Here is a 23,240-nt window from a genome sequence, read left to right as displayed (position 1 = left end):
ACCATTAGTAACACACTTCGCCGTAATGGATTGAGATCCTGCAGTGCCCGCAAAGTCCCTCTGCTCAAGAAGGCTCATGTACAGGCCCGCCTGAAGTTTGCCAATGAACACCTGAATGATTCAGAGAAAGCTTGGGAGAATGTGATATGGTCAGATAAGACCAAAATTGAGCTCTTTGGCATCAACTCCACTCGCCGTGTTTGGAGGCAGAGAAATGCCCAGTTGGGATGGTGTTCTTGGGGTCATATTCAGCATTTATCTGCTCCCAGCTCCCTTGAGATCATTGACAAGCTCCTCCTGTGTAATTCTGGGCTGACCTCACCTTTCTCAGAATCATTCTTACCCCACCAGGTGAGATCTTGCATGGAGCTCCAGAGCGAGGGCGATTGACTGTGATCTTGTATTTCTTCCACTTTTGAATTATCGCGCCAACAGTGGTCTCTTTCTCACCAAGCGTCTTGCTGATGGTCTTGTAGCCCATTCCAGCCTTGTGCAGGTCTACAATCTTGTCCCTGACGTCCTTTGATAGCTCTTTGGTCTTGCCATGGTGGTCGAGAGATTTGAATGGAAGAAACTGATTCTGTGACAGGAGTCTTACAGGACTAATTTGTGTGCCTTTTGTGCACATAACTGGTCTGTGGGGGTCAGAATTCTTGCTGGTTGGTAGGGGATCAAATACTTATTTCCCTTAATTAAATACAAATTAATTTATAACTTTTATTTAATGTTTTTTTTCTGGATTTTTGTTGATATTCTGTCTCTCTCTGTTAAAATAAACCGTCCATAAAAATATAGACTGTTCAAGTCTTTGTAAGGGGGTAAACTTACAAAATCAGCAGGGGATCAAATACTTATTTCCCTGTAGGTATACAGTCACGCTGGAAAGTCTGCACACCCCTTTCACCCTCTCCACATTTTATCACATTACAGACTCATTCTACTGTATAATAGATTGAGTTCATTTTTTGTCACAAAATTCTACACAAATTAGCCATGATGACAAAGTGAAAGCAGGTTTTTAGACATTTGTCCTAATTTATTAAAAAATCTAAATGTTAAATATCACACCTTTTGATATGACACACAAAGGTGAGCTGAGGTGCATTTTGTTTTCACTGAAACTGCTTGAAATGTTTTTTTAGAATTTAATTGGTGTCCACCTGTGGTCAATTCAATTGATTGGACATGATTGGGGATTGCCAACACCTGCCTATATAAGGTCCCACAGTGAACAGTGCATATCAGAGCAAACTCCAAGCCAAATGAATTATCTGCAGTCCTTGGAAACAGGATTTGTCTGAGCATAGATCTGGAGAAGGGTACAGAAATATTGCTGCAGCTTTACAGCTCCCAAAGAGCACAGTAGCCTCCGCCATTCTTAAATGGAGGCAGTTTAGAACCATAAAAAATCTTCCTAGACCTGGCTGTAGGGATGGCATTAGCCAGGTGATGAGCGGTGCCTAGTTTCCTCCAGTTCAAAAAGTTTAGTTTTGGGTTCATCAGACAAAATAATCTTGTTCCTCATGGTTTGAGAGCCTCTAGGTGTCTTTTGGCAAACTCCAAGTGGGCTGTTATGGACCTTTTAAGGAGTGGCTTCCATCTGAGCGGTCAGGGAAGACGGGCCTTGGCCAGGGAGGTGAGTAGGAACCCCAGGGTCACTCTGACAGAGCTCCAGCGTGTGGACATCAGAAGATGAACCATCCAGGAAGCACTCCACAAATCATGTCTTTATGGTAGAGTGGCCAAACAGAAGCCACTCCTTAGTAAAAGGTCCATGACAGCCCACTTGGAGTTTGCCAAAAGGCACCTAGAGGCTCTCAAACCATGAGAAACAAGATTCTCTTGTCTGATGAACCCAAAACTAAACTTTTTGAACTGGAGGAAACGAGACACAGCTCATCACCTGGCTAATGCCATCCCATAGGGCAGTGATAGCTCAGTGGTTAAGGTACTGGACTAGTAAACAGAGGGTTGCCGGTTCAAGCCCCGCCACCACCAAGTTGCCACTGTTGGGTCCCTGAGCAAGGCCCTTAACCCTCAATTGCTCATCGTGTTCAGCTCATTGTGTAAGTCGCTTTGGATAAAAGTGTCTGCTAGATGCTGAAAATGTAAATGTAAATCCCTACAGTGAAGCATGGCGGTGGCAGCATCATGATGTGGAGATAATTTTCAGCAGTGACTAGTCCTGATAGAAGTAAAGATAAATGCAGCTAAGTACAGCGAGATCCTTAAAGAAAACCCCAGGACATTAACTCAACCACTCACCTCACTGCCCCCATTGGCTGCACTCGGCAGGTCGTTATTATTATATTACAATATTTTTGTTAAGTAGAATTAAAATAACTAAAACTGTGCATTAAAATACCAGATCCAGGAATTTGGACTTGAAGTCTATTGTAGATGATTTTGCTTAGCACAAGGCAGCCGCATGAACTTCTGAGTGAGTACCTTTAATTTATTCTGATCAGCTATCACCATACAGTATATATATATATATATGAAATTAGTTGAGAATTTGTTGAGGGCTCATGAGCTCCTAGTTATGCCACTGGGTGTGCAGACTTTCTGGCTTGACTGTACTTAAAAATACTTGGGTAGAAAAATGAGACTTTTAAAAGTTTTAGGGTTACAGCTGTAGGGCCCTTCACGTTTTTACTGCTTGAGATTACGCACATGCTCGGTAAGGGTCAGTCTTAATTCGGTCAGCGTTCTCTTGTTATTTTGCTCCCAATTTAAATTATATCTCAACTGTTGGAAATAAATGTAAGTAACATTTGAACCGACAGCATCAATCAAACAATTAATTCTTCCTCGATTTCTGTTTAATCGGTTTTTCATGCACACCCCTGATCCCAAATAGATTAAAATTGTGACAGAGCCCACAAATAAAGACACATTTTAATGATTCTGTCTAAGTCTGTACTAACATGTTAAACCTGTAGTAATCCCAGCAGTAATTCTCTAGTTGTCCAGTAGATGAACCCATAGATCAGTGGTGTCCAAACTTTTTTCTAGGAGGGTCAGATTTGATCATGTGAAAGTGCTCAAGGGCCCAACAGTCCCTGACGACATTATTTTTAAACAATAAAATATGAATATAATACGCTGTTATTTAATCATTATATTTTCACACAGAGAACAACAACCACATGTAAACATTCAGATGAACAAATCAGAACACACAGAACAGAAGAAGCATTTCAATTTCTAACTGAACTTTAAAAACTCAAATAAACTCGGGGCGCATTCACAAAAATAAAGCTTAACGTGGCTTTATGTACTAAAAGAACGACGCAGGAACTCTGAGTTTCTCTAAATTATTACTGGGCAGAAGTTTCTCCACCACTCAAATTCTTAGCTCGTTGTTTTAGTACAACACGTCACGTCAGATTTTGTCCACGTTAATCGTTGTTCGTACAGCCTGTGTCGCTTTTATGACGTCATACACGAGCACGTCTCACTCACGGGTTTGCCGCTGTGCATGTGAATGACTGACACAGAGTTGCTGCCACCATCTGGTAAAAAGGGGAATTACTGGCAGGCCACAAGTAATGCAGTTTAATGTAGTTTAATTATTCATGTGTTTGATCCATTGTAATATACAGGCATTGATCACATTCAGTCAGATGATTCAATGGTTTAATCCACAGATTCAGCAGCAATCAACACCAAATCATCTGACTGAATGTGATCAGTGCCTGTATATTACAGTGGGTCAAATATATGAAAAATTAAACGTTCATATTTCCACATAAGTAGAACATAAGTAGAACATAATAGAACAATAAAAACTGTATTTCTGTTTATGTTCCAAATCTATGGTGCAAATATGAAAAAGATCAAAGAAAGTCAAAAAATTTAATCCAAATTTATGAAAAACGTTATTGTTTATATTTAATTTTTGGAACATGCTAGAACAATAATAACTGCATTTTCTTTCACGTTTTTACTGCTTGAGATTATACGCATGCTCGGTAAGGGTCAGTCTTAATTCGGTCAGCGTTCTCTTGTTATTTTGCTCCCAATTTAATAATAATAACAATAATAATACATTTTATTTATATATTGCTTTCCAAGACACTCAAATACGCTTTACATAAAAAACAAGTAATAAGATAAAATAAGATAAGATAAGACTTTATAATAATAAGATAAAACTTTACAAATTACACAAGGAAGACATTATTCAACACAATTGAACATAGCATGGGCAAAAGATAAGACATTATCAAAAAACAGCATCATATGTATTATTGCACTAAGAGAAAAAAATATACATATTATTTTACGAAAGTATATTGCACTAAAAGAGATAAAAATATATTGCACAGAAAAAAAAATCAATCAACACTGTTCGGGCGGCAGGAGATCATAAAAACAATACAAAACAGTACAAATCGTAGTACAAAATTACATTATCAGCATCAAATTAATTAATTTAACATACAGGAAGGAAGAAGAGAAAACAGCATTAAGACATTTCATTGAAACAAATAAGCAATAATATGAGAGGTACAGATAGAAGTAGGAGGAGAGTGGAAAAACAAACAGCAATAAAACATAAACTAAAACATATCAAAAAGAATAAAAAAATGTATAAATAAAAACAATTACATTGTTGCTTTTAAATTATATGCATGTCAACTGATTGTTTGTTTATTAGGATTGTAACCTCATGTTTTACACTTTGGTTACATTCATGACAGTAACGGTAGTTACTCATTACACAAGATTCATCAGTTCAGTTTATATTGAACACAGTCATGGACAATTTAGTGTTTCACTCTGTTTCCTTTCTTGACTATCATGTCAATAAACAAAATGGACGGTTAAAGCTTTGTACTTGCTTACTTTATATTTATTAAATGTACAACAGTAATGGACATTAACTATCGCATGTATGAACATTTCTATCACAAACCCACATACGTCTGTACGTCGCTCTAACTGGTCCGTACTGAAACATAAAACCATCATATGTTTCATACATGAACACACATTGTTACATCTCTTTTTGTTTTTGTTTTAGTCGGTTCCTTTGCATTAATTAACATTCTTCCATAACATGACAAAATAACAATACATAAAACCACATTTCAATCATGAAATCTACATAAATCAAAGTTATTTTGCATCTCAATGTTTCTTTACTTTTTTCTTTTTCAAAATAAACCATTTAAATTAACTAATAAAACTCCTAAATTATGTTCAAATATTAAGAGACTTATTTATTTATTTTATCTCTACTCTGCATAGTCTCTGAGATAGTAAGGTCTTATCACTCTCCGACCAAACCGTGTAACTACTGGTTGTTGACTTGTTGACTGGTTGTTGGATTCATGATCTGAATCAGTCAGTGGTGTGTTCTTTTCATTTCGCAAGTGTCGTCGGTTCCTCCTCAATACTCCATTTTCATTTTTGATTTCATAGGATCTGTGATCAACTGGTTTGTTTACTGTAGCTGGTCTCCAGACTGTTTGTGGCTCAAAAGGTTGGACTCCTACTTTGTCTCCTGGGTTTAAAGCATGCAGATCCTTTGCTGTTCAGTTGTAGTATTTGGCCTTTCTTTGCTGGTTGTATCTCAGTCCTTCTTCAGTCGGTTTAATCTCCAGCCTTAGAAGACTGTCAGTAATTGGTAGGAGGGTCCTTGTTCTCCTACTGAAAAGTCTCTGAGCTGGGCTGGCGTTGAGACCTTGACTTGGTGTATTGCGATGGTCTAATATAGCCAGATAATTGTCTTTACCTGAGGCTTTTGCTTTCTTCATTGTTCGCTTAGCCATCTTAACAGCAGACTCTGCTTTCCCGTTACTTTGTGGGTATCTGGGTGATGATGTCCTGTGTTCGAACTCCCACCTCTTGCTAAATTGCTGGAACTCATTAGAGGTATACTGGGGTCCATTGTCTGAACATACAACATCTGGAATGCCATGTCTAGCAAAGTGAGCTTTTAGCTTTCTAATTACTGTGGCGGATGTAGTATCAGGTAAGTAGTCCACTTCCCAAAAAATGGAGTAATAATCTTCAGTCACTAAATAATCTTTGTCCTCAAAGAAAAATAGGTCTGTACTTACTTTAGCCCAAAAGTCTAGGTCTAGTCTGGATCTCATGTGGATGTAATGTTTCTTTTTGCTGTCGAATGTACCTATATATTGACCTATATGTATCACTTTTGTTTACATACTCATTCTCTTGCACGCCTGAGACATCCTTCTATTCCTAGGTGTGATCAGTGTATTCTGTGCAGGATGTCTTCTCTCATTTCATCGGGAATGATTGCTTGCTCTCCTCTAAACACTATTCCATCCTGGTAAGTCAGTTCCTCTTAAAACGTGTAGTATTGTGCTATTTCTGAAGGTGCATTCTTTTTGTTTGCTGGCCATCCTGTTTGAATTGCCTGGATCAGTTTCTGAAGCTTTGCATCAGTCTCTGTTGCAGAATGGATTGCTTTCAGTCTCTCTGTTGAGATTGGCAAGTACTGTGCCATATTTACAGTTTCAATCTCAGCTTCAGCTGGACATGTGGTACTCTCTGGTAAGTATGCTCTACTTAAAGTATCAGCAAGTAACATATCTCTACCTGGCACATAGGTCACATCAATACTGTACTTCTGTAGTCTGAGTAGCATTCTTTGTAGACGTTTTGGTGCGCTCAGTAAAGGCTTTTTTTGGATGTTTTCCAATGGTTTATGATCACTCTGTACCGTTACTTGTCGTCCGTAGGTGTACTGGTGGAATTTCTCCATTCCAAAAACAATTGCCAAACATTCTTTCTCGATTTGGGCATAACCCTTCTCAGTTGGAGTGAGTGCTCTGCTAGCAAAAGCTACAGGTTTATCATTTTGTGTCAGAGCAGCTTCTAATACAGCCCTGAGGATGTAACGTGAATTCATCCTCAGGGCTGTAGTACTTTAGAACTGGTGTGTTGGCTATGTTGTTTTTCAGCCTATAGGCTATCTCCTTTTTTCTGAGGTTGAACTTTTCTGCATTGAGCTTGATATTCCGTACACGACATCTGTGCAAAAACTGTCTCAGTTTCCCATCATGGTCCTTATTTGCATTTTCCACTGTTGTTCCTTCTCCTGTAATAAGAACATCATCAGCTATAACATAAATGCCTGGCAGACCCTATAGTGCTTGCATCAACTTTCTTTGGAAGACCTCCGGTGCTGGGCTGATGCCCACTGGCATTCTTCGCCATCTAAATCTGCCAAATAGTGTGGAAAATGTGGTAAGATAGCTTGATTCCTCTTCCATTTTCACATGCCAGAATCCTTTGTTTGACATCGCAGACTGTAAATACTTTTGCATTTGATAAGTCTGGTAGAATGTCCTCAATAGTGGGCTACGTTTGAGTGCTCTATTCAAAGGTCTTGGATCAATACAAATTCTCAATTTGCCTGATGGTTTCTGTAGTGCTACCATGCTACTTATCCAATCTGTGCTGCAGTCAACAGGTGCTATGATCCCTCTCCGCTCTAGATCAGCAAGTTCTTCTTTAAGAGCTTTCATCATGGCAACTGGAACCCTGCATTTTGGAAACCTGACTGGTTCAACTGTCTTGTCGATCTCTTTGGCATATTTACCTTCCAAACAGCCATCTCCAGTGAACACGTCCTTGAATTCTGTCATTATTTCATCCCGTGTCCATTGTCCTTCTACGGTCTCCTGTTTTTACACAATAATATCTGTGGCAAGTATGTTCTCGTATTGCACTCTGATCAGTTTCATTGCCTCACTCGCCCTTCTGCCTAGCAGGGGAATTCCAAATGTCTGGTCCACTACCTGGAACTTTAATCTGTACAGTTTCTGGTTCCTGGGGTTTTTCACTTTGCATTTGCCTAGGGGTCGCAGTTCTGTCTTGTTAAACAGTGGAGCCAAAAAGTATTTAGTCAGCCACTGATTGTGCAGGTTCTCCTACTTAGAAAGATGAGAGAGGTCTGTAATTTTCATCATAGGTACACTTCAACTATGAGAGACAAAATGAGAAAAAAAAATCCAGGAAATCACATTGTAGGATTTTTAAAGAATTTATTTGTAAATTATGGTGGAAAATAAGTATTTGGTCACCCACAAACAAGCAAGATTTCTGGCTCTAGAAACAGTTGTGAAACAGTAAGAATCAGATTGTCTCCACCATTTCTGTGCTGTGCTTCAGACTCCATTTTACAGAGCTGTGGGTGGAGGTTGGACATATAAGGAGCCTGGGTTATTGGGTTAATATCTCTGGGTTCTACAGGGTTAATATAAAACTAAGGCAATTATGGAATATGATTCCTAAGGTTTGGAACAAGAAAAAAAAAACTGTATGAAGAGACAAATGTTTATAATTTTGTCATATTTCAATTTCAGAAAATTAGCATCAGTTAGATTAGATTTTTATGTCTAGTAAACAGCTTATGAGTGGGATGGGAGGAAAATGACAATAAAATAACAAAACGTTATCACTTATTTAGCAGGAATCATTTTACTCACCAGTAACATTTACCCAGAGTGCACTGCTGTAATGTGTGTAATAGACTGGGGTTCCTCTTCCAGCTCTGCACCAGTACTGGCCTCCATCAGAGACACTAACTGAGTAGATGGTGTAGGAGGGGTGTGTTGTAGTCTCAGTCTCAGTGTTCTGTGTGTGTTTGTACCAGTAGAAGTTCCATCCAGCAGTTGGGTTCAGTTCACAGTACAGAAGCACTAAGTTTCCTGCTAGTGCAGCTACTTTATGGTTAGATGTGAGTTCAGGTTTTGGTTTTTCTGTTAGAGATGAAACACAGTTCAGTTCACATGTTGATCTGTTTATCACAGTAATCACTTGTACAGAAACACACACTGTTACTGATCATGTGATCCACTGTATCAGGTAAACTAAGACTTCACCAAATATTAAAATTATAAACATTTATAAACAATATAAGAGGTAAAACATCAGTGTGATCACAGTCTGGATTAGAAAGGAACTGCAGTGAGATAATGTAGGTCTCTAATCTCTGTCTCCTCTACACCAGTACTGAATACATGCTGATGTGATACAGATGTTATTAAATACAGAAGAGATGATCAGACTCACCTGATACAGTCAGTAGAACAGCATCACTGGGGTGTGAGGAACGTGATCCTCCTGTCTCTGTTCCTGTACAGGTGTATTTACCTGCATGATTCTCTGTAACATCACTGATTCTGTACTGCTGATCATTACTGACAGTTTGGTCTGAACCTCCTTTATTCCAGCTGTAGCTCCAGTTCTGGACACCTCCTCCATTCTCTATGTTACATGTGAGAGTAACAGTCTCTCCTATAAACACGTGATTATCAGGATTTATGATCACAACTGGTTTTGGTCTCTCTGTAGAAAGAAAAAAAAAACGAATAAATGAAAACTGCTTTAACAAATTTGTTCTCATAAGTGTGAATGAATTAAAAGTAAGTGCATTAAAAATTGAAGCAGTATTCAGCCAATTCAGATTATGCAAATGACCCTTGTGTAGATCACACCTTGACAGTTATGTTTAGGGTTAAATAGTCTGTTAAAGCAGATCACATGCAACAGGGCAGTTGTAGCCAAGGTCAAGGTACTGGATTAGTAATCAAAAGGTCGTTGGTTCGAACCCCATCACTGTCAGGCTGCCACTTTTGAGTGTTTGTGCAAGGCCCTTAATCCTCAATTACTTAGATAGTACACTGTCACAGTACTGTATGTTGCTACATATAGCTCCATAACACCTTAAGCAGAAGCGTAGACTAATAATGTAATTTTTATTTAATACAATCATTTTTATGAACAGATGTAAATTATATATAGAAGTCATAGTTCTATTAATGGCTTCTAAACTGACTGTGATGGATTTGTGCCCTATGTACGCTCTGATATTCACTGATGAGCTACAACATTATCTGGTCTTAGCTATGTTAAGAGGTGAATCATCCTACAATGCATCCTCATGGCCACTTATTTGTGGGTAAAATAACACACACTTAGCCGGCCGTCCACATAATCTCGGAGCTACCAGAATTTGTTGGAACAGCCAACCTATTGCTCCAATGTCCAGTTCTGATTCCTTGTAGGTGCTTTCAGCAATAGACAAGAGTTAGCATTAGCACTCACCTGCCACTACACCGGCACATTCACCTCATTACCAGAGTTAAAATGATTTGCTATTTGAGACACAGTAGCACTTTTCTTAGGCCTTCATTTCTTCTGGCATCTACTGGCTGCCAAACAACCTGGCTGACCACTGTCTGTGGGGACTCAGGCTACATGTGACACCTCTTTCTGTTTTGGTGATACCTCCACCTAGTCATAACAATGTGATTATGCTGATCGTGTCTGCTGCATCAACACATTAACTAGGAGTAAATTCCATTAGCCCAATATTTTTATATTCCCTGGCCCTCACATGAGTGATTGTTACGAAAATAAAATAGATTTATGGGTGTGGTCCTAATGTATTGGTTGATCAGTATGTTCATTACAGCATTAATGACTTCAGCTGTTTAATTAAACCTGGTTTTAAATGTTATGTTATTATTGTTATTAAAGAAGAATTTGGGAGGAGACAAATACTTTTTCACAGCACTGTACAGATGTTTTTAAATACAGAAGAGATGATCAGACTCACCTGATACAGTCAGTAGAACAGCATCACTGGGGTGTGAGGAACGTGATCTTCCTGTCTCTGTTCCTGTACAGGTGTATTTACCTGCATGATTCTCTGTAACATCACTGATTCTGTACTGCTGATCATTACTGACAGTTTGGTCTGAACCTTCTTTATTCCAGCTGTAGCTCCAGTTCTGGACACCTCCTCCATTCTCTATGTTACATGTGAGAGTAACAATCTCTCCTATAAACACGTGATTATCAGGATTTATGATCACAGTGGGTTTTGGTCTCTCTGTAGAAATAAAGTAAATTATTATATAAATGATTTTTTATAATTTTTTCCTAATAAGTGCACATGGAGTGTTAACAATTATTAACAACCAAATACTAACAAATATTAACAATCAAATTATCTCCTAAATACAAACTCAACTAGCTGCATGATGTAGAAAATCATCCAGTGTAAAACTCAACAGCTTAACAAATAAAATCTTTGCAATTTAAACAAATGGTTCTAATTTCTCATTGTGTGATTGTTATTAAATTATTATACAGTATAATTATTTAACATGTCTTTATTAATTTAAAGTTGAAATACTTTTACTGCTTTAGAATAATTAATTATAGCATTCATTTAAGCATTTTTACGAGCTAGGAGATCATTCTTCAGCACTAAAAGTTTTATGGAATAACATGGATTTGGTGAAATTATTACATTAATTTCTTGACTTCATTAAATCTTTAATAAAAATTATAAAACACAACAAACCTTCCACTGTAACAGTAACTGGATCACTGAACTCTGAGTAGTAGCTGTAGTATTTTTCTCTTCGTGCTCTACATTTGTACTCTGTTGTTCCTGTATTAGAAAGTTTCTCACTGAGTTTGTTGGTGGTGATTTTATCTGCAGAGATCTGAGGATTTACTTCCTGATCATTTCTGTACCAGATGAAAGTCCATCCTGTAGACTGATTCAGATCACAGGTCAGAGTAACGGTGTCTCCAGTGTAGATGAAGTTCTGAGGTTCTAATCTCACAGTTGGTTTGGGTTTTGCTGTTAATAGAAAATAATGAAGCTTTTAAAGCTGTTTGTTCTTTTACAACAAAATCAGCAGTTTTATCACTTTTATTCTCTCAAATTTTTATTGATTTGAGGTTTATTTCGGTAAATTTTTCTAAATTTATATCTGTGATTCTAGTAATAAAAGCACATGTGCTTAAAAACTGTTTTATTTCAGCTCTGATTAAATGACTTTCAGCATCAGTGTTGCACCGGAAAAACAGAGATTATATTACAGATTATTTGTTAATACCGAAACTGTCCTGAGTCCCATTTGTGTAGGTCAATCCATTATGATCCAGGCTAGGAAGTTTGGTGACATCTGGTGGAGCTGAAGGGAACTTTATCTCTATTTAACTCCAATAAATCTCCTCTACAGCTAATCGGGTACACCTGGCTTCAATCAGCTAATTATTTTACTGTCATCAAAAGCCCCTGGTATCCAGTCCTCACCAGATCGTTTGTTGACGCCACTGTGAAAACTTCTCAGCTTACCATTGTTCTGTAACTTTAGTCTAGTGTATATTTTTGTTTTCCCTGGAGGCCCTGCTTCTTACAGCTTCTGCACCTAGCCTTCCTCCCTTCTGGATCCCCTGCTCCTTGCCACCTTCCAACTCTCCTGTGTTTCCATTGGTTCCTCCTGCCTACTTCCTAGCCTCCTGGTCCACTCACTGCTCCTTTTATGTCCCTTCTGCCCTAAGTATTTGAATCCTTGTTGCCTTAATAAACCTGTTAAATTGTTCATCTAAATCATGTGTGTTGGTGTTTGCTTTTGGGGACAACCATTAACTGCTCAAACATTTTACTTTGTTACATTTATACTGACTAGAAGAGGAAAATTAATGTAATATTCATGGTGCAGTAATCAGATCGTACACCATGAGTTACTGTAACATCTTAAGCCTCTCTCTTCTACACCAGTACTGAATACATTATGATGTGATACAGATGTTAATCAATAAGAAGAGATGATCAGACTCACCTGATATAGTCAGTAGAACAGCATCACAGGGGTGTGAGGAACGTGATCCTCCTGTCTCTGTTCCTGTACAGGTGTATTTACCTGCATGATTCTCTGTAACATCACTGATTCTGTACTGCTGACCATTACTGACAGTTTGGTCTGAACCTTCTTTATTCCAGCTGTAGCTCCAGTTCTGGACACCTCCTCCATTCTCTATGTTACATGTGAGAGTAACAGTCTCTCCTATAAACACCTGATTATCAGGATTTATGATCACAGTGGCTTTTGGTCTCCCTGTAGAAAAAAAAAATATTATTTGTAATATTAAAGACACTTTGTTTGTGGTTGTGAGTGTTTAATGTTTGTAGAATTGAAGCACAGTTTCAGTCACAGTCCACCAGTCAGTGCAGTTTGGTTATAATTGACCTTCATTAAACAACATGCATGACTTGAATTAAACCTGGTTTTAAGTGTTGTGTAATAGTTTATTGTTTATGTTATATTGCTATAATTTGTAAGACCTTCTGACCTACATCACAGTGCAAAAACAGTTTTTAGGTGATGTTTAGATGTGGCAAGTCCAGTAGTGGTCATGTCTGGGTGTGGCAAGTAAAAGTGACCCCAGTTGTCAGCTGAAATAGTATAACTGGTTGATTTAGTAGCTGAGGGGTCAATTACTTTTTTTTTACTCAGGATCAGGTAGGGCTAAACAGAAATTTTCCCTCCATAAATGAAATGATCAAAAAACATTTTGTGTTTATTTGGATCTTTGCTTAATATTAAATTGATGATTTGAAACATACATGTGTACCCAATATGCAGAAAAAGAAGAATTTGGGAGGGGACAAATACTTCTTCACAGCACTGTACAGATGTTTTTAAATACAGAAGAGATGATCAGACTCACCTGATACAGTCAGTAGAACAGCATCACTGGGGTGTGAGGAACGTGATCCTCCTGTCTCTGTTCCTGTACAGGTGTATTTACCTGCATGATTCTCTGTAACATCACTGATTCTGTACTGCTGATCATTACTGACAGTTTGGTCTGAACCTTCTTTATTCCAGCTGTACCTCCAGTTCTGGACACGTCCTCCATTCTCTATGTTACATGTGAGAGTAACAATCTCTCCTATAAACACGTGATTATCAGTATTTATGATCACAGCAGTTTTTGGTCTTTCTGTAGAAAAAAAATAAATTATTATATAAATTAATATTTTTTTATGAATTTTCCCTAATAAGTGCACATGACATTAAAATAGTGAAACACTGGAGTGTTAACAATTATTAACAACCAAATACTAACAAATATTAACAATCAAATTCTTTCCTAAATACAAACTTAATTACTCTTATTAAATTATTACAGAATTATTTAACATGTCTTTAATTAAAGTTAAAATACTTTTACTGCATTAGAATGATTAATTTTAGTATTTATTGAAGCATTTTTTACGAGCTAGGAGATCATTCTTCAGCACTTAAACTTTTATGGAACAACATGGAATTGGTGAAATAATTACATTAATTTCGTGACATCAAATTTGTAATAAAAAATAAAAAACACGACAAACCTTCAACTGTAACTGTAACTGTATTACTGAACTCGTAGGTGTTTTCTCTTTGTGCTCTACATTTGTACTTTGTTGTTCCTGGATTAGAAAGTTTCTCACTGAGTTTGTTGGTGGTGATTTTATCTGCAGAGATCTGAGGATTTACTTCCTGATCATTTCTGTACCAGATGAAAGTCCATCCTGTAGACTGATTCAGATCACAGGTCAGAGTAACGGTGTCTCCAGTGTAGATGAAGTTCTGAGGTTCTAATCTCACATTTGGTTTGGGTTTTGCTGTTAATAAAAATAATGAAGATTTTAAAGCTGTTTGTTTTTTTTACAACAAAATCAGCAGTTTAATCACTTTTATTCTCTTATTTTCTCCTAATTTACAGTACAGTAAAATGTACATTTCTATTAATTTGAGGTTTATTTCTGTAAATGTTTCTAGATTTATATCTGTGGTTCTAGTCACTTAACAATAAAAGCACATGTGCTGAAAAAAACTGTTCTATTTCAGCTCTGATTAACTGACTTTCAACATCAGTGTTACATTTATCCTGATTGGACAAGAAAAATTAATGTAATATGACGAGCACCAGCAGTAAAAAAAATCAGGTATAAATACACACAAATGAACTTTAGTTTGTTTTCAGAAAAATTCATGGTGCAGTAATCAGATTAAACACCATGAATTACTGTAACAAGTACAGATGATCAGACTCACCTGATACAGTCAGTAGAACAGCATCACTGGGGTGTGAGGAACGTGATCCTCCTGTCTCTGTTCCTGTACAGGTGTATTTACCTGCGTGATTCTCTGTAACATTATTGATTCTGTACTGCTGATCATTACTGACAGTTTGGTCTGAACCTTCTTTATTCCAGCTGTACCTCCAGTTCTGGACACCTCCTCCATTCTCTATGTTACATGTGAGAGTAACAATCTCTCCTACAAACACGTGATTATCAGGATTTATGATCACAGCAGCTTTTGGTCTCTCTGTAGAAAAACAATAAATTATTATATAAATTTTTATAGTTACAATATAAAAAATACAAAATACAAACTCAACTAGCATCATGTAAAACATCATTCAGTGTAAAACTCAACAGTTTAGAAAATAAAATCTTTTGCAATTTAAACAAATTGATCTTATTTGTCATTATGTGATTGTTGTTGAATTATGAAAGAATTATTCAGCATGTCTTAATTTATTTAAAGTTAAAATAGTACTGCATTAGAAAGATTAATTTTAGCATTAACTGAAGCATTTCTTATGGGATAAGAGATCATTCAGCAGCACTCAGTTTTATCAAATAAAATTATTACTTTAATTTCTTGACATTAAATCTGTAATAAAAAGTATAAAACACGACAAACCTTCCACTGTAACAATAACTGGATCACTGTACAGTGTGTAGTATTTTCCTCTCCGTGCTCTACATTTGTACTCATTTGTTGTTCCTGTATTAGAAAGTTTCTCACTGAGTTTGTTGGTGGTGATTTTAGCTGCAGAGATCTGAGGATTTACTTCCTGATCATTTCTGTACCAGATGAAAGTCCATCCTGTAGACTGATTCAGATCACAGGTCAGAGTAACGGTGTCTCCAGTGTAGATGAAGTTCTGAGGTTCTAATCTCACAGTTGGTTTGGGTTTTGCTGAAAAATAATGAAGCTTTTAAAACTTTAAATTATCATTTTTTAAAAACTTTTATTCTCTAATTTTCTCCAAATTTAATCTAAAATCTGCTGAAAAAAGCTACACTGCTACAACGTCCCTAAATATATCATAAGACCAAAAGTTTGTGGACAGATGATGTTCAAATTTTACTTCTAAAACATAAAGCTCTCTTATTGTATATTTCAGAGATTTATTTGCAGTTTACATTTAATTACACACACACAACTACAAACATGCATACATCTACACTCACACACTACTACTACACACACACATCCACACAGATGCAAACACAAATGTACACACACAACCAAATGCAAACACACAGACACACACAGGCACAAAGGCATACATGCATGCACACACACACACACACACACACATACATACATGTTTTCAGTCCCATCCACAATTATTGGCATCCCTGATACAAAGAAGTAAAAGAAATTCAGCTTATAATGAATCAGCTTCATTTCACACAGAAAAAAGAAAAACATCCAACATTTAACTGACGTTTCCAAACCAACCATTAGATGCCACCTTCATGCCAATAGGTTATTTGGAAGGCTTGCCAGAAAAGGGCTTTTCTTGTCGTCTAACCACAAAGCACCAGGAGTTTGCTAAAGACTACTGGCACTATGACTGGAACCATGTTCTGTGGTCAGGTGAAATAAAAATTTTGCTTTTTGGCACTTAAGGTGGGTTTTGGCATAAAAAGAAGGAGATCTACACTGAAAAGAACCTGATGCCAACTTAAGTTACTGTTAAGTATAAGGTATAAGTCTAGTGGGGCTGTTCTGACTCTGAAGGCCCTGGAAACCTAGTTAGGGTACATGGCATCATGGACTTTATGAAGGACATTCTGTCAGTCAATAAACTAAAAACTGATTGTTACTGGTCTTCAAACAGAAAAAAATAATTCAAAACATACATCCAAATAAATAAAACAATCGTTTACTGAGGATCATTTACATTTACAAAGATCAAGATCCTACGATCAGTCCTCTAATCTAAACCCCATAGAAAACCTGTGTGGTGATATAAAGAGAAGAAAGAACCAGAGAGGACCTGAAACCCTGGACGATCTGCATACAGCGGTGCCAATTATTGTGGTACATGTGGATTTAAAAAAAATCCCTTAATTAGGGATTACATTTCCGAATAAATTTCCTTCAATTCAATGATTTTTCTCCATTTTTTATTGTGAGATGAAACTGATTCACCAGACGCTGTATTTTTATAACCATTTCATTCATCTGTACAAAGGGTTTGTGGAGAAAACTGTACATTCACACAGTCTTGTTCACACAAACTGTCATAGTTACACACACATTTACTTCTAGCTTTGTCTTTTTTTATATAATATAGCTCATCGTGCTCTTACATTCATCCCTTGAATAAAATTGTAAATGTTTCTCAGTTTATTGATGTTCAAAAAATACATGTTTTTAAGATAAAGTAAAATTGTAATTTCTATTCATTTGAGTTTTCTTCTGTAAATGTTTCCTAAATTATATCTGTGGTTTTAGTCTCTAAACCAGAGGTCCCCAACCACCTAGTACCGGTCCGTGGGTCATTTATTACCAGGCCGCACAGAAAAAATAAATAATGAAGACCAGACCTGGGCATTGCAAGGCCTGCGGGCCATCCCCAACCGACCCGCATGAGGTCAGTGGCAATAAAAAATCAGACGTAACTAAATGTACATCACACATGCCATATAACAGGATTGTTTTAATTTTAACGGGAGCGCTATTTCTTTACATTTCCGTGTTTTGATTTGCGTGTGTGTGAGACGAGTGTATCCAGCTTCACTGTAATGTGTAGTTGAACAGAACTGAGTGCGACTGACAGAGACGATAGAGTTTTTAACAAGAACACAATTCAAATCTAGGTTTATATCACTGTTACAATACTAAATACAGAGAAATACAAGAACATGAACAATGCAGAGCGTCAAATCTGAAGCTTCACTAACTAAACTGCAAACCAACACAGACTTTTTATAACGTTTTACACATGCAGCACTGGAGCAGTTATGATCAGCTTTGTGATCCAAATAGCAACACAACTTTGTGTGAAGTTAATGCACATTTTGTTCACATTAGTTTTCAATAAAGTTGATTAAATAGTGAAATAATGTTGATGTTTTTACTCTGCCTGCTTTTCATTTTATAATTGTAACATCGAACTGTAAAATTTAGGCAATAAAAAGAGATCTAAGTAATATTGAGCAGAATGAAGTTCATCCTATTGGTCCGGCCCTCCACAACAGTAACAGTTTCTTATGTGGCCCCTTGTAAAATGTAATTGCCCACCTCTGAATTAGAGATACATCAGCAAGGACAACACTGCTTCCATTTCCAACACACGGGTGTTTATTGTCTCATATCACCCCCAGGTGGAAGCAGCATCTCGTTGCAGCAAAAAAAGCTCATGTATGAGCAGTATAATTATTCTATTTTAAATCCACCTGCCCCCGCCGGTCAGTAAAATTATTTTGATGTGATACAATGTTAATCCATACAGATGATCAGACTCACCTGATACAGTCAGTAGAACAGCATCACTGGGGTGTGAGGAACGTGAGCCTCCTGTCTCTGTTCCTGTACAGGTGTATTTACCTGCATGATTCTCTGTAACATCACTGATTCTGTACTGCTGTTTATTACTGATAAATCTGTCTGAACCTTCTTTATTCCAGCTGTACCTCCAGTTCTGGACACCTCCTCCATTCTCTATGTTACATGTGAGAGTAACTCGCTCTCCCATAAACACGTGATTATCAGGATTTATGATCACAGCTGGTTTTGGTCTCTCTGTAGAAAGAAATTTATTTTCATTAATAAAGAAACATTGTGGTTGTGAGTGTATAATGTTTGGAGAATTGAAGCAGTCACAGTCTGCCCGTCAGTTCATGACATAAAGCTCAAGTGCAGTTGGGGTATGCAGCAGGAAAATAAGGGGTTAGGGGTGAACTCATGAAAAACTCTGTCATTAACACTCATTTTAAACCCAATCATGACATCTTTACCTGTCAGCATAAATTCCCATTTTTTATTATAATCATTTTAATTAGAATTATTTAACATTAGTTTTTTATTTATTTAAAGTAAAACAGTTTAGTTGCATTAACTGAAACATTTCTTATGAGCTAAAAGATCGTTCTGCAAATTATTTGGTGAAATTATTATATTAATTTCTTGACTACATCAAATCTATTTAAAATTATAAACATGACAAACCTTCCACTGTAACGGTAACTGGATCACTGTGCTCTGAGCTGTAGTAGTGGTGGTTGTGCTGGTTGTTGCTGTAGTAGATGTTTTCTCTTTGTGCTCTACAGTTGTACTTTGTTGTTCCTGTATTAGAAAGTTTCTCACTGAGTTTGTTGGTGGTGATTTTAGCTGCAGAGGCCTGAGAATTTAAAAGCTGATCATTTCTGTACCAGAAGAATATCCATCCTGTAGACTGATTCAGATCACAGGTCAGAGTAACGGTGTCTCCAGTGTAGATGAACTTCTGAGGTTCTAATCTCACAGTTGGTTTGGGTTTTGCTGTTAATAAAAAAATATGAAGATTTTAAAGCTGTTTGTTCTTTTACAACAAAATAATTTCGCCAAATTTCATCCAGAATCTGCTGATAAAAGCTACACTGCTGTATCACCAAATAAAAAATGAAGAATGCAAATCAAAACACAGGGTTCTTACATTTATGTTGACTTTTAATTCACTACAGAGAATATGTACCCAAGATATTAAACGTTTGTTAATATACATCCAGTCCTGCATTTCAGGCCTGCAACACATTCCAAAAGAAATGGGACTGTAATGAATTAATCCCTTTAAACATTTTGGCATTAAGGACACCAAGTGTTTTTTAGGTTTTATTTTGTCCCATTCATTCTGTAAACACGTCTTAAGATGTGCGACATTACAGGGTTGATGTTAAACTTTTTGTTTTAAAATTCTCCACACATTATCTGTTGGGGACAGGTCAGGACTGCAGTTAGGCCAGTCCAGTACCCGTACTCTCTTCTTCTGCAGCCGCGCCTTTGTAATGGGTGCAGCAGGTGGGTTTGTATTGTCCCGTTGAAAAATGCTGGACGTCTCTGGTAAAGACGACGTCTTGAAGGCAGCAGATGTTGCGCTAAGATCTCAATGTACTTTTCTACTTACTTTTCAAGCTGTCATCTTTTCCAGGGACGTCCAGCATTTTTCAACAAGATGATGCAAAACCACCTGCTGCACACATTACAAAGGCATGGCTGTATAAGAGGGTCTTTTAAGTGTGGTGGAAAGGAATGGCAACATTACAAAGAGATAAATGCTTCACTGTCCCAACTTTTTTTGGAATGTGTTGCAGTCCTGAAATGCAGGAATGGATGTTTATTAATTAATTAAATAAAGTTGAGAAGATAGAACATGAAATATCTCAGGTTCATCCTGTCTGACATCAAATAAAAGTCAAAGTAAATGTAAGAAACTCTTTTATTATTTGCATTTTCCATGATGTCCCAACTATTTTTTATTTGGGGTTGTACTTTCAGTTCATGTGCAGCATACATTTAATCACACACACAACTACACACAGATCCACACACTCACACAGATTTACACAAACACGCGTCTACACACACATTTGGATGAGCACACACAAAGACGCATACATACATTCACATACACACAATCACACACAGACATTCAGTAATCAGATCAATCTCACCTCTACACCAGTACTGAATACATGCTGATGTAATACAGATGTTATTATATACAGAAGAGATGATCAGACTCACCTGACACAGTCAGTAGAACAGCATCACTGGGGTGTGAGGAACGTGAGCCTCCTGTCTCTGTTCCTGTACAGGTGTATTTACCTGCATGGTTCTGTTTAACATACCAGATACTGTAATACTGATCATTACTGACAGTTTGGTCTGAACCTTCTTTATTCCAGCTGTACCTCCAGTTCTGGACACCTCCTCCATTCTCTATGTTACATGTGAGAGTAACAATCTCGTCTATGAACACGTGGTTATCAGGTTTTATGATCACAGCAGCTTTTGGTCTCTCTGTAGAAAGAAAATAAAATATTATTACATTAATAAAAACGCTATGTGGTTGTAAGTGTTTAATGTTTGGAGAATTGAAGCACAATTTCTCAGGTCACTCAACCTCTGACATTTACACACTTACACATGAACAGATATTTTTCGGGTATATAGATATGTTTATTCTCAGCAACACATTCAGAATGACACGATACTAACACAGTTTTTAAACAAAACCTGATCAAAGTACATTGTTTAGGTTTCTGGAAAGATTAAGTGAATAATAAATAAAGGAGAAAAAATATTGCTCTGGAAAGAGTTATTAAGTCACTTATTGCCTTTATTGTCTAAAACCAAGCCATACAAAATATTTGTTTTAAAAAGATGATGTTATTTATTGAAGGAGAAATGTTAGTCAGCCCTACCCAACCCTATGTAAAAAGTAATTACCTTCATAACCACCATTACTGCCAGACCTGTTGAATCTAAACATCACTGAAATAAAACCTGGCAATGTGAAGCAGGCCAGCACATGATGCTACATTTTAAAGAGATTCAAATATAGAAGAAGAAGATAGATATACTTTATTTGTCATATATACATATACAGCTGTACAGTACAATGAAATTCTTTCTTCGTATATCCCAGCTTGTTTTTGAAGCTGGGGTCAGAGCGCAGGGTCAGCCATCGTACGGCGCCCCTGGAGCAGACAGGGTTAAGGGCCTTGCTCAAGGACCCAACAGTGGCTGCATAGCAGAGCCTGGATTTGAACCGCCAATCTTCTGGTTGATAGCCCAAAGCTCTACCCACTAGGTTACCACTGTCCCCAATTAATAGAAATATAGATGCTGAAAAAAGTCTATGAGTCTGTAAAGAGTTACCAAGTCATTGGTAAGACTCTAGGACTCCAGCAAACCACAGTGTACGCCATTATCCACAAAAGGAATAAACGAGAAACAGTGGTCAACCTTTCCAAAAGTGGCTGGCCAGCAAAAAAGCTATTTGTTATTTTCTTTAATAAAAAATTGAAAAAAGTTTGAAACTGCCCACATACACATAGAGAGACGAGCCATGCAGTCACAGGCCCATTGTAGGAGCTTTTAGTGGGAGAAAGGGGTCAGCATGGGCACTCTGACAGGTTTGCATCTATATACAGTGCAATGTACTGTTTATTCAGACACTATTCTATCATAGCCAGCATTAACTACAGTAGCTCTTCTGTGGGATCAGATCAGACAAGGCTTTGCTCCCCATGTGCATAAATGAGCCTTGAGAACCCATGACCCTTTCACTGGTTCACCTGTTGTCCTCCCTTGGACCACTTTTGGTAAGTATTACTAACTACTGCATGTCAGGAACACCCCACAAGACCCAGTTGTCTAGCCATCACAATTTGGCCCTCAGATCCCCACACTTGCTCATTTTTCCAACACATCAACTTCAAGATCTGTCTGTGCACTTAATGGCTAATTTATTGACAGGTACCATTCACCTGTGTTATTCACTTCTGTCTGTGGTTTTAATGCTGTGACTGATTGGTGAACATAACATTCAATATCCCAGACTGTAAAAAAGCTGAAGTGTTTAATCGAGGGGCAGCACAGTGGCTAATTGGGTAGCACTGTCTCCTCACTGCAAGAAGCTCCTGGGTTCAATCCCCAGGTGGGGCGGTCCGGGTCCTTTCTGTGTGGAGTTTGCATGTCTGCGTGGGTTTCCTCCGGGAGCTCCGGTTTCCTCCCACTGTCCAAAAACATGCAGTCAGGTTAATTGGAGACACTGAATTGCCCTATAGGTGAATGTGTGTGTGTGTCTGCCCTGCGATGGACTGGCGCCCCGTCCGGGGTGTTACTGTGTGTCTTGCGCCCATTGAAAAGCTGGGATAGGCTCCAGCAACAAACACCCCCCCCCCCCCCCCCCCGCCCCCCGCAACCCTGATTGAATAAGCGATTAAGAAAGTGAGTGAGTGAGTGAGTGAGTGTTTGGACGAGCAGGAATAGGGAAAAAAATCTGCTGTCAAAACTACAAAAAAATCAATGTACTAAGTGTTGGAGCAACAACATAATATTGTTTGAAGAACTTGTTTTATAATGTGTTGCGAAAGTGTTTTGATCGGGTTTTGATCTCCTTGTGTGCAAATTTTGGATTTTGTAACAAATATATGCCAACACTGGGAGGAGAATAGTGCCCCACTACAAATAGCAAAAGATTAACACACAACAAAAAAAGAAAATAGCTGTAATCTCTAACTGTACATCTACAACGGGTGCTAACAGGTATGTGTTCATTAAGGGTAATTAAGTGTAGATTTATGGTTAAAAAGTCGCAAAAAG

The 23,240-nt window shown here is 37.5% G+C and overlaps 1 protein-coding gene across 1 annotated transcript in view; it reads right to left on the bottom strand.

Annotated features, from left to right (window-relative positions):
- Positions 1 to 23,240, bottom strand: part of LOC134311979 (leukocyte immunoglobulin-like receptor subfamily B member 3-like) — a 107,419-nt gene that overhangs the window by 82,553 nt on the left and 1,626 nt on the right. Inside the window, exons 2-12 of the mRNA XM_062993628.1 lie at positions 20,655 to 20,930; positions 18,399 to 18,674; positions 15,555 to 15,833; positions 14,898 to 15,122; positions 14,192 to 14,464; positions 13,603 to 13,746; positions 12,633 to 12,908; positions 11,360 to 11,644; positions 10,607 to 10,882; positions 9,241 to 9,333; positions 8,472 to 8,744 (exon numbers count right to left, since the gene is read on the bottom strand). Coding sequence (XP_062849698.1) covers positions 8,472 to 8,744; positions 9,241 to 9,333; positions 10,607 to 10,882; positions 11,360 to 11,644; positions 12,633 to 12,908; positions 13,603 to 13,746; positions 14,192 to 14,464; positions 14,898 to 15,122; positions 15,555 to 15,833; positions 18,399 to 18,674; positions 20,655 to 20,930 — 2,676 coding nt within the window. The remainder of the gene's footprint in view (positions 1 to 8,471; positions 8,745 to 9,240; positions 9,334 to 10,606; positions 10,883 to 11,359; positions 11,645 to 12,632; positions 12,909 to 13,602; positions 13,747 to 14,191; positions 14,465 to 14,897; positions 15,123 to 15,554; positions 15,834 to 18,398; positions 18,675 to 20,654; positions 20,931 to 23,240) is intronic.

The sequence above is a fragment of the Trichomycterus rosablanca genome, chromosome 4 (genome assembly GCF_030014385.1).
Source record: "Trichomycterus rosablanca isolate fTriRos1 chromosome 4, fTriRos1.hap1, whole genome shotgun sequence".
Taxonomy (NCBI): domain Eukaryota; kingdom Metazoa; phylum Chordata; class Actinopteri; order Siluriformes; family Trichomycteridae; genus Trichomycterus; species Trichomycterus rosablanca.
The sequence above is the reverse complement of the archived record's forward strand: the minus strand, read 5'-3'. Positions and strand labels throughout refer to the sequence as shown.